This window comes from Phoenix dactylifera, chromosome 8 (genome assembly GCF_051530095.1).
Source record: "Phoenix dactylifera cultivar Ajwa chromosome 8, Ajwa_hap1_PhDact_Kaust_v1.1, whole genome shotgun sequence".
In the NCBI taxonomy this organism is placed as follows: domain Eukaryota; kingdom Viridiplantae; phylum Streptophyta; class Magnoliopsida; order Arecales; family Arecaceae; genus Phoenix; species Phoenix dactylifera.
The window spans coordinates 23463062-23476177 of NC_143197.1; the positions used below are offsets into that span (position 1 = coordinate 23463062).

The following is a 13116-nucleotide window of genomic DNA, read 5'->3' on the forward strand; positions in this document are numbered from 1 at the left end:
TTTCTCTTGTTTAATATTATCTCTAGAGCAATATTATATTTCAAACTTCGATGACTGCAATACAATGAGTTCAAAGTGATCATGAATGACAAGAATTAATCAAACATCCAACTTCTTCAGTTATTTATTTCTTGATTTAATATGGCAAAAGTCTCTACATGTTCAAAAAACAAGTAATCAGGTCAAATATATTCTAGACCTTTCAATTATCCAATGCTAGCTTAAATGTATCTTATTTTACCAAAAAAAGTCTTAGATGTGCATTAATTCAATCAAATATTTTTCCCTTGCATATATTGTTGACATGAGAATGAAAAATACTTTTTAGGCTATAGGATTATGTGACTTTGAAGCAAGTGTTTTTTCATTGCTCAACTTGAAAAATCCCTACTTACTAGCTTTGCTCTCATTAAGAATTGATGCTAGGAGATGACCAACATCTCAAGCCACATGCATTCCTTAATCTTCTTAGCTTTGTTCATGAATAAATAATTCTTGATACAGATACACATTTACAAGATATAGATAAATTCATGATCACTATATAGCAATAAGATGTTCTATTTAGTGAAAATTTCATCCGAATCTTATTAGCATATAGCATCTCAACCAAAATAGGTCATAAAAAAGAGTCCACACAAAGCTTGAGCTAACCAAAGATTATGACACATGCTTATAACATGCCTTATTAATACTAAAGATTAAAACAAGGGCACACCACAACTACATTAAATATAAACATTTCTATTACAATCATGAATACGGATCGGCGCATTAAACCGCTTAGAATCCATTCTGACCATCCAAGTTTATTCAACAACTAACCTACTTAGATCAAGGGATTTTTTTCAGCATTTCACAATTCCAAACCAAAATAGTCTAAATGATGTAAAAGTGTATGCTAAAAGTTTTATAAGTTACTAGATGTTAAAATTTAATTAAATTCAATGACATGTCAAAAACAAAAGACTTCATGTGCACATACTTCAGTTTGTAATATATATTTTTTAATATGGAAGAAAAAGCAAAATAAAAATCTACCGTTAACACAAAAACAAATGTTGGCAAGGAGACTTTAGTATCTCATTTTTTCGGGTGGAAATCTCCATGGCCATTAGAATCATGATTACCACAAGATCATATATTTACAAGGGGCAGTATAATCAATGCCCCCCTTCCTAATGTTCCATTTATGTATTCATTTCATAGGTGAGCTAAAATAGAACAAGAACTTCTGTACCCAATATTGTATGGTTAAGATTTCTTATACATTTTTCTCATCTAAGAATGATTATGAAGGACAGAACAACCATTCTAATTATTTAGGATTTCCAAACTTATCTTGCACAATATATCTGACAAGCATTCAAATAATGGCCCTTATTACACCATAACATTGAATACATAATTGATATTAAAAGCTTTTACTTGATCTTTTCCTTGTTATCATATTTCAATAAAAATATAGTGAGATGTATACAAAAAATAGTACCATAACATACAAACAGTTATTTTGTCAAATAATGTTGTTACTTGTTGCTATTAACAACAATATATTCATTATAATAGTTAATAACAATAACTATGACACTCTTAATGGGATAGTATTGTCTCAGAAACCTTTGCATTGAAGAGAGAAAGCAAGGAATGACAATCTTTCAACCCAAAGAAGTATAGGAAAGTCAAGAGGAATTCAATGCTACTATTTCTTAGGACTAAATGGCTAGCAAAACACCACTATTAGGCATGAAACGTACTCAAACACTGTAGACTTTTATAACTACTAGAAAATGTCTCTGTAACAAACAAGCCAAAGGTTGTACAATTGCATAAAACAAAGTTGAAAGTTCTCATATTTTGGTGGAGCTTAAGGATATCCTCAATAGTTTTAAATACTCCCAAACAGCAGTACCTCACTGTCTTCATAATACCATCAAGCATTGTCCCAACTAATTGGGGTGAATTCTATTTTGCAATTGCCAATTTTGAAAAACTAACAAATCCCTTCTCCTTCAAGCTTTCGACAGTCTCCTTGATGCTTGTCTCTAAAGGAATATAGTCAATACCTAAGCTTTTTTCCTTTTCCTTAGAGACCTGATATATTGGCAGAAACGGCTTGTCATCCGCACACCTGTAGTAATTGAAGGGTAACTTGTTAAAAACTTAAACTCTTCAAGAACTAGTAATCGAAATGATTAATGAAAAAGCAGCCTTAAACCTTTGACCGAGTAGGAAAAAGGGAGAGCAAGTTGATAGAGAAAGCAAAGTAGAGGTTAGTACCAAATATATGTGTGCTCTGAAAAAATACTTCAGCACTTGTTTGGTAATTTCAAAAGATATGGACATCATTAAGAAAAAGTAATCAAGCATGAAACCTAACAGAACACATTCATCAGTTAATCTAATAAATTATAGTTGATGCATAACATGGCATACATTTAATCATAGGCACATGGTAATCTTTTCCATCAATTAGATAACAAGGTTTTCGTTCAATGGAGAAATCACAGTGATGCTACAGATTGAGCAAAGGAATAGCAAACTTGAGCTAAAGAATAGGATGTTCAATTGAGATTTGGATTTGACCACACAAGAAAGGCTGCCAAATTGATGGTTATTTATATTTGTAAGGAGAAAAGCTTCAAACTGACATTATAGACAACCATAAAAAACAAGCCAAGAAGGTCCAAGATACTTAGGGCATTGGCGAGGCGTAATGTAAAAGAAGAGAAAGCAACATATGTAGTTTAATTGTTATGGTTGGAGCTACTACTTATTACATCTATGTTTTCCTAGCCCAAGCTTCTTGGGACTTGGGAGACATGGATGGCTAAAGATTAAATGAGAAAAAGCCAAGTTTGAACTTAAGAAAATCTTGGACAAAGCTCATGAGGTCCAATAAGCTCACAAGAAGAGACAAGCACAAGGCCTTTTCCAATGGAGCATCAAGCACAAAGTAGTCTCTTCGGTACTCAAGACAAATAAGATAGTACCAAGAAGGTGGTAGAGAGAGAATATATATACACGCTGTGAAAGATAGAGATAGATAGATTACATAAAAGCAAGGACAAACAATAATGATCTAGAAATCACTCATAGATGATAGCAAATCGTCCTAAAAACCCCACCACTAACAAATAGATACTGCATAAAGTGGAAAAAGGGAAATGATGGATGGTGTTTGCAGTCGTTGTGTTTGGCTGCACTTAAAAATCACATATTAGAAGAATAGATCAAATTGTTATAGCTTTTTATCCATTTTGGACTAGTTTCAGCTTAAATTTTCCAAAGAATAGAAAATTAATGCCTTTTAATTTAACTAAGGAGAAAAAGAAAGTAGCAAAAAAAAGGGTACATATATAAATAATTTTAGGAGAACGAATGAGAGATCAAAAACATAGATTAGCATGCATCATAATTTTCTTCTTGAAATCATACATGAATATTTTGACAAGGTGATATAGATAAATAATAATAATAATAATAATAATAATAATAATAATAATAATAATAATAATAATATGCTCATATATAGTCATTTATTATTATAGACAACAATCACAGTCTTTTAGTATGAAATAATGTTATTACCCAAAAATAGGGTTTGGTTTTTCTGATGAAACTTGTGTGATTTTAGTCAAAATATGCTCGAATAAAGCTCAAACGGGTCTATACTATCTTGATGGTGCTTTGGTATGATAAAGCAACTAGAGCAACTTGGGTAAAGTCCTAATTCTCACAGAAATGAAAACCATTATACAAAGTCTTGATATGATCTGACATCTCTTCAGTTTGAGCTAAAACTTTAATTAAATACTTGGTATGGAATGTAACTCTATCATCAGTTGACTAACATGATCATGACAAAAGGCAAATTTGGTCGTCGAATGACCACCATATGGTGAATGAGTCAGATTTCTATGAAATTATGCGAGCTAGCCATAGCAATTAAGTGGTAAAACGGAAAATAATTTTTTTTATATAAAGTAGTTAGTGCTAACCCATTGCAGATTAGAATAAGAGGTTGTGTCAATGAATTTAAAACTTAAACATTTGAAAGGCATGAGATTTCAGGAACAAATTAGGAATGCTTTTGTTAGTCAAAAGATGTTAGCAAATATGTCAACTAATCCCATTAACTGTATATTGTTATATGCAGAGACAATTTGCAATCTCAATGAGAAAGGAATATATGTTTGAAGGGTGAGAAAGGAATGAATTTCTAGATTCTGGATGAAGATGGGAAATGATCCAAGAACATTTTCTAGAACATACAGTCATAATACAAGAACAGCAATATATGTTTGAAGACTTGGATGTTACAAACATTTTTCACAAATATAAACCTACTGAACAGACAAAAACATAAAAAAGCAAACAGAAACATTGAGAGAGAATGTAGGACAGAATCGCAATGGAAAAAAAGAATAACAATTAACAAGAGAATTATTTTCCTTGAAAACAGTGTGGTTTCTAAAACATATGACTAAGCATTTAAATAAAGACAGTAACTTACTTTTCTGGCAGTTTAAGAGGAGGATATTGTTCAAGTAAAATTTTCACAATCTCCGAATAGTGAGCAACTCTTTCGACTAAACAATATCTTCCCCTTGCTGAGGGAACCTCAAATGCCAGAATATGTACCATTGCAACATCTTTGACATGGACCCACCCAAAGCTTAAATTTGGATATGTAGATCCTGCAAATGATTCAATAGGAAATTGTTAGATTTTAAATCTCCCCCTTCATCAACAAAACAAATTTTGTAGAAAAGAATAATCTAGATTGGATAGAGCATGCTTATAACATTAAAGTGAAGTATATCAAAGAGTTCAACGAGAAGCATGGTTCAAAATTCTGTATGAATGGACCATGTCTCTGGAGAATGGAGATGTTTCATAATCAGGCCTTCTGCAATGATACCAGACATCAAAACAATTATCAACTTATTTTGGCCCATTTTGGATAAAACTACTAGATCTTCACCTTGCCATTTACTTTCTCCTGTTCCTTTTATCTATGACATACATGCGTTGAGAAATGTTCTATTTGTCTTACATTGCAAAAACTACTGCATAGAAAGGCATATTCTATTACTTGCAACTCAAGAAATAGACTGACAAACTACTTGCAGTACTCGTGAACAAATAGCACCTCAAACCTCTAGCTTATCATAAAATTATAGAGGAGCATGACCATAAAGTTTTTTCAATTTATCAGATACAAACACTGCACATCATTATTCTTTTATCCGATAGAGAAAACTATCACACTACATTACTAGTATTACTAGAAAGCTTCAGTTTCTACAAAATTTCATATTTTTTGGAACTATATATATCAAAAATTTAAATAATTATGTTAGATCAAAGTTGAGGAAAGTCAAAGTTGGCAATAGTCAGTAAAGAGTGAAATTTACAAAAATCTCTATAAATTTAAGTTTAAGTTGTTTTCCATAAAACATTGTCTTTATAATAACATAAGTTAGTTGCTACCATAAAAAATTAAGTTCTCTGATGAATATCCTACAGAAATCAAAAATTTCTTCATAAAATATTGTGAAAAGGACAAGGACAAAATAATTGAAGAACTAGCTAGCTATTCTTCATGCTTGCATATGTTCTTAGGGAATTCATGTTGTTACCATATTTGATCATACAACTTCCAGGTTGTCTCTATCCGGGTATGATTCAAACAGAGAAATAGACACTACAAGATGATGGGTATTATAAGGAAATAGGGTGGACACTCGTGAAGTATCTATCAGCTTATACCTTTTCTTGCTCACAGAACTCTGCACTAGAAAACCACGTCGCATCAACTACGACATCAGGTGTTCGTGGTCTTCCATTGTATACAACAGCAGCCATGGACGATGTTACGACCACCCTTTTAACAGGAGGAGTTTTAATGCAGGAACCGAAAACATTCAGTGTCCCCTTCACTGCTGGGTCAATTAACTCAGCCTAAAAGCAAGATCGAAAGACCAATCTGTTAAAAAAGTTATAACTTGCCATCATTTGGGACAGCAAAAATAAAGAATATCATCATGACACATGGGACAGAAACTAAGAAAAGAAGGTAAGAAAATTCTGTATGGTAATTTTATCCAATCCCAAATATATTACCATGTTGTAGCACAACGTACGAAAGAGAGGAAAACTTGTTGCAGTCAGCATGAAATATTCAATTAGAAAGACAAACATTGCGGCATACAGGCAAAAAGTTAATATCTGCTAGATCTTTATTATCAAGCAGAGAAAAAGAGACCATATATGAAAGGAGCATCAAGTGAAGAATGTGGAATTGCATAGACATAGGTTAGTACAGATAATGAATCCATATAACAAGGCTCATTTTATTGCCTGACAATGTTGTGCATAAATTCGAATCTATGTTGCAAACATGCAAAAAGTATGAAGACTCAAATACATAATAAAAAGTATAGAAAATACAAAATGTGTAACACATGCCAAAAACTTGGGATGGGTTTGTAAATGAAGAGATGCAACCAAACAAGGAGTGTATCTTTCTTCTCTGTTTTTTCCTTATTTATTTTTTCGAGTTGTTTTAGAAGTCCATGGATAGTTTAACTTTTGATTCTTTAGTATTTTTAGAATAGTTTAGTGTCTGTTCATCATAGTTGGGTAGAGGAAGAATTAGTAATTACTAATTGGGATTGTACTAGAGAGTTTAGATGTATTCACATATAGTGTTCCTTAGTTACGTGGTCCTCCAAGTCTTGTGACTTCTTGTCCCCAACTCATCGAGGAATTATTTTTCTTCATGTCATACTTCTATCTTTTGTTGAAGCCTCTTAAGGAAAGTAGTATTTCGTCAAGGGAAACTTTTCCTTTTATGTGATCTCTTGTCATCTTTTGAGAAGATGGTTCCTTCATTATTTTATACTCATAAAGGTATTAATGGAACCTGCTATGTACTCCAGTGTATCATGTACAATCAACTTCAATTGGAAGTTTCAACGTAATCTTGCAACATGTCCACAGTTGAGGCAATCCTAGACAATAGGCTTAAGCCCATACCTAAGAGCTGACATAGATGCCCATGTGACTTAGTACAAAATCAGTCAAATTTTTTATTCTATTAGTTTATATTTTCAGATATTGTACTATTAAAAATCTAACATTTAATAGGAATCAAGGCATACAAGGTAAACATACTATATGAGTACCACTAAGGACAATGAAACCGGTACTGGGCGCCGTACCAGTTATCCATCGAGACGAGTCGTTACGGGGCCGCGTCGTGCCATGCCTGGCTGGACTCATACCGACACATCTTCTACGGCGGGGGAGAGGGAGAACAAGAGAGGGAAAGAGAGAGAGAGCGGGGAAGGGAGGGAGAGGGAGAGGAGGGAAGAGAGAGGCCGGGGCTAGCCGCCTTCTCTGTGCAGAGGCTCCCTGGCCTCTCTCTTCCCTCCTCTTCCTCTCCTTTTCTCTCCTACTCTCTCTCTCTCTCTCTTTTCCTCTTTTCTTTCTTCCCCTCCGGCGAGTCGTCTCGATTTCAATGGCGGAACCACCCCGACCCGCCATCGATACGGCCGGAACAGTTCCGCAGACCTTGAATACCATTGTAAGATTAAAAATATTGTCAAGATTTACAATACTATGTTAACTTTACAACTAATAAGTGAAACATAAGTGCTAACATATAATACCATTATTTTTAGGTCATTAGGTATGGATTGCTTAGCTACCTTAGTGGCATCCAACTTTTCAAAGGCTAGAGCATGGATATAGAGTTTTCAATGTACCTACGTATGTTGATATTGTGATATTGTTGGGGAACTGTTGCGCATATTGTACAATGAATGTTTCGTCCATTAACTATGTCATGTCAAGCAAGATTTGCCTTATCGGCCATACTGCACGGTATCAAGCATAGTGTATAGATAGCAAACAATTACTCGGCAGCATACTATGTTTGATATCATCAACTAACCCATATTGACACTCTACGAGGATGGTAGCAATACAAATACCGAAACCTGTAATGCGAACCATAATATTAAGGAACATTTGGTATTACTAAGTAGTGCTTTGAACCTGGTGACCTGGATGCCCATTCTGGGTGCCATCAAAGATCACATGTTCAACTATGGTTGAACAAAGATTCAACTATGGCATTCTGGGTGCGGTCAAAGATCACATGTTCAACTATGGTTGAATAAAGCTTCAACTATGGTCGAACAAAGGTTCAATCAGAGAAAATAAACTGCCCATTATTTCTCACCACAAGTAGCAGGTGGTCGATCAAACAAGTAGACCCGGCTGATCCAGCCAAGTCTCAAAACACTTGTATTAAGTGCTTATACTAGATTGTTGTCTCAATAGTCAGCGTAAAGATTGCATTCACTCTGATAATAAATTTGCCAGCAAGTACTTCCCCAAAAATGATGAAATTATGATGATGCTGCTTTTGTTCTATAAAATTAACAAGATAGGAGCAATTAAAATTTATATTGGTGAAAAAAGTAAACCTATTGAAAAAAATAATAACAGTGTTATAAGATAATAGATAACCATATGAACCTGCGGATCTGTGGCATTAAAATAGCAAGGAGATGCTGTATGAAAAACACCCGCGCACCCCTCAACCACTGAATCGAAGGCCAGATATGAAAGCAGCATCAAGTGAAGAATGTGGATTTGCATAGACATAGGTCAGCACACACAATGAATCCATATGACCAGCCTCATTTTATTGCGTGAATATTTTGTGCATGAATTGAATCTAGGTTGTAAACATGCAAAAAATCTCAAGCTCAAATAAACAATCAAAATATAAAAAATGAAAAATTCTGTAGCCCTAAACTTAGGACGAGTTTCTGTACAAAAAGATGCAAGCAAATAGGGAGTGCACCTTTTTCCCTTTTCTTTTTTGAGTTGTTTCAGAAGTCCATGGATGGTTAAGCTTTAGATCTTTAATATTTTTGGATTAGCAGTATAAAGGTCATAGTTGGGTTGAGGAAAATCGAGTATCAGATAGTTTAGATGTCTTTACATATAGGGTTCCCAAGTTCCATGTTTTTCCAAATTTTGAATACTTGTCCTTAACTCATCGAGGAATTATTTTGCTTCATGTTTTACTTCTATCTTTTGATTATCTTTAGGAAAGCAGTATTCAAGCCCTCTGCCCTTCACATCTTTGAACCTATCCTCTCCAATCCTCTGGTGCCACCTTAACCTGCTCAGATGTTGTCTTTTCACCATTTGATGCCAACCAGATCTCCCTCTAAACCACTGCTACAACAACCTATTGGCCCCATCTGTAAAACTCCAATGTTTCCACTTCAACCCTTCACCATGACCTCCTCATCTCCCCTCTGAGATTACCGCCTCAACTCACTTTTGACCCTGCCTCCATCCCTTCAGTCTTGCTACCTCAACCAGCTCTTATTTCCCTCACCTCAACCTCTACAGTGCAACAACTTCAACAAAAGAACATAAGAATAGCGAAGAGGATCATCAGATCTGTATAACTGTTGGTGATGATTTGTTCTCATTGCCCCAACCAAGAAGAAGAGAGATGCCAGCAGATTGAGTTTCAGGATAAACAGCCCAGCCCAGTCTGAGTCAAATTAAGTTGCTGATTTGGTGGTTTGAACAGTTGAGCTACTCAGTTCATGGGTTCAAATGGATTTCAGCTAGATACAGGGTTTAACTCAACCTAGCCCACCATGGCTAGCAGGTGGCCAATCAAACAGGCAGACCCAGCTAATCAAGCCAGGTCTCAAAACACTGTTATTAACTAGATTGCTATCTCCATACTCAGTACAAAGAATGCATGCACTCCAATAGTAGCTCAACACCAGCAAAGATTGCACAAAAAAATGATGAAATTATGATGATACTACTTTTGTTCTGTAAGACTAATAAGTTAGAAGCAAATATAAACAGTACATTATTGAAAAATGTAAACCTATGGGGAAAAAAATAATAACAATGTTATTTTATAACAGAGATAATAATATGAACCTGTGGATCTGTGACATCGTGATAGAAAGGAGATGCTGTATGAAACACACCCTCACACCCCTCAACCACTGAATCAAAAGAGCCCTCTTCCAACAAGTTTGCTTTAAACAAGTGCAATCTCTCATTGGCTCCTTCCAAGGCACGCAAATGCTCAGTTTTCTTCGGATCAGCTAATAAACATGACCCAAAAAATATAAGATGAGAGACCAAAATTAGTTTTTAGCAAAATTTCAGGTCTAACATATGTCCTATGATAAGTGGTGGCATGAATTCTTCACGTGGATCAATGACAAAATTTGACAAAAAGAATTAGATGATGATCAAAATATTGCCTTTTGTCTCCATGATCCATTAAAATAAGAATAATAGAAAGAGATTGCTCAGCCAAAAGTGACAGAACAAGAAGAAGTAAACAAAGAAAACAAGAACTTAGGATTTCATGCTCGATGCGTCAGACAGGTACATGCATATTTATAGGAAAGACTGAAAGAAACATCACATAACAAAAAGTGTTATCATTTCAGGGAAAAGCAGGAGTGCTTCTTTAAACTTACTATAATTTTAATGAAATCAACGTCATCCTCAATCTGCCTAAACTGAAATAGAGGATATCTCTTGCAAGAAGCCCAATATCATTCAGATGCTGTAAGTAGGCTTCAGACTTGTACTGCTGAAAGTTCATAGTAAATCACTCAATTTTAATTTGATCCGTGAAACACATTTGAATAGAGATAATTTACTATCCTGTCACATTTTTCAAAAGTTTGTCCAATACAAAAATGATTAGGATTATGTCTCCTTCTTCTCAGCAAATAGGATACTAGTCCCCAAATATATAATGGACAATTTCATGGACGGTAGTTACTGATATATTGGAAGATGAGTGGATGCTGGTTACTTAAGTGAACCTCGACGTGATTGAATGTGACAAAAGGTGAGATTTCATTGATGAAATAACTGAGGAGAACTTCTAACCCAATTTATGGAGGACGGTGAAAAATGAAATAAGAGAAGAAAAACCAAAAAAAAATTGCATGATTGTTTTACATAGAATGCATTAGAGAAGTGAGAACTTGTTGAATAATAAGTGATGACCAAGGGGATAGCTACAGGTGTCACATTCTTATATAGAATAAGAGTGAAGCATTGCACTCGAGGCATAGCACCAAGATGGTTGAAATAACAGAAGTAAAGCTCATGATGTCTGACCAACAGAAAGCTACGAAGCACACCATGCTTCTCTATGAGACCAAATTTCTTGAAAAATAATTCTGCAATGAATTTCCAGGCATGGCTTTGCTTATGTGAGATCTCCATTCTACACTTATATGACAGAAAGGAATCTGGACCATTTGCCTCAATAGAAGATATCCAGCCATCTAGAGCAAATTATTGAAAAAAAATGCTCCATATCCCAATTAAGACTTGAACTTAAAGTCCCTGTAATCTACTTAACTGATGCTCCATATCCTCTCTTATATTTTTCTCTACATTCAATATGTAACCAAATTATGAATGCCTTGCAATTTGTTAACTTCAATGCAATGTGCATTATGGACTAAATTCCCACATGCCGCTTGGCAGACTGTTAATGTCAATCTTTGTTTGTAATATCACAAGAGTTATTTTCTGAGAATAGCATCATCCTGTCCCAGTGCTCCTCTGTTGCATTACCTTACATGTTGTTTTCTGGTCCTCTATCAAAAGATTAGACATATAAAGAATTTGCAAAAATCTTCTTCTCCATAATGCACACCAGATTCAAAATCCTATCCCGCTCCACTCCTGCCCCACTTCTGGACGTTTTCAACCCCTTTCTAAGCAACTAATGTTGCCACCAAAGTTAGTTTACTTAACATTGCACTAGCTATTTCTCATGTTTTTTCTTCTAACTACAAACAACAAGCTTGCAATTAAATAAGCAAACATCCAGTCTAAATGAGTGGATCACAATGTCTTATAAAAGACAATATTATTGCAAAAAGAAAGTCCTACATGTTCTGCATCCTTTATTTTTCTTTAAGCAATGCTTTAGAGCTCTCAGGCAGGAATCTAATCATGATTCCAATTTAGGCTAATTTGATCTTGACCATCGGATGCATGATTCGTTCAAAAAAAAAAGAAGAAAAAAGATAAGAAGACAACTCTACATGATCACGACTCTATTCCTAAAAGGTTGTAACCATTTTAAAATAAAAGGCACCAGAGCTCCTTATAAGCCTTTTAATCCTGTTTCATGCTCTGAAACCCTAACTTCCCACTCTATTTCTACCCCTGTATTATATAACATGGGAAGAACAAGGCAAGACAACATCAACAAAAATCCAAGTCAAAAATACAATCAAAAAAATGTTAGCAGAAAGTGTCCGACTACGATTAATGGAAAACATATAACAAAATTAAAAGAATAAAAGAAACTCATGCAAATCAAAGTCAAGAAAACTGAAAAAAAATCAATTACAACCCCTCTAATCTGGGGTTTATTAAACGCAAGGTACAAGATCCATCCAACCATATCATGGTTTAAGGGCTATAAACGAATCTAAACAAGCAAGACAGGGACGTGAATCCGCCAGCGATGATGCATAATAACCATAACTATGACACACCGTGTGCGTAACTGTATCTCCTAAAGAGAACACAAGATAAGAGGGATAGCGATTGCTACAAAATAACGACTACTAGTCCTCAAAATAACAGAGAGAGAGACGGACCAAGATCCCGGACAGTGGCGCGCACAGTATATCCGCGCTGAAGGAGAAGCTTGACGAGCCAGGAAGCGATGTACCCGGACGCACCGGTCACGGACACCATCTTCCCACTCCCACTCATCCTTCTTTCTGCTCTCTCCTCGCTCGATTTCGCTCCCGCTCCCGCTCCCGCTCCCGCTCCCACAGAAAGAGGCCAAGTGGTGGGGATCGACGGCGAAACGCAAGCACTTGCCGACAGCCCGTTGAAAGAATAGTCACGTTCCGCCACTTCGAGATTCGTGCTCGCGGTGAATGAAAAAGTTCGGTGTTCTTTATCATCCGTAATGGATGCCAACCAACGGTCGAGGTTGCGAATGAAGATCAATCGTACACGATGATACTGCGATTTTTTTTTTCTGCGACAGCG

General features: G+C 35.4%; 1 protein-coding gene across 1 annotated transcript; it reads right to left on the reverse strand.

The window, feature by feature from the left end:
• Positions 1 to 1754: 1754 nt before the first annotated feature.
• Positions 1755 to 13073, reverse strand: LOC148702762 (phenylacetaldehyde reductase-like). Its single transcript, XM_089924959.1, has 6 exons — positions 12714 to 13073; positions 10000 to 10169; positions 5776 to 5967; positions 5646 to 5676; positions 4517 to 4700; positions 1755 to 2131 (listed from the first exon to the last, which is right to left on the reverse strand). The coding sequence occupies exons 1-6, from the start codon at positions 12829 to 12831 to the stop codon at positions 1966 to 1968; spliced, it is 861 nt and encodes a 286-aa protein (XP_089781085.1). The 5' UTR covers positions 12832 to 13073; the 3' UTR covers positions 1755 to 1965.
• Between the last annotated feature and the right edge of the window lie 43 nt (positions 13074 to 13116).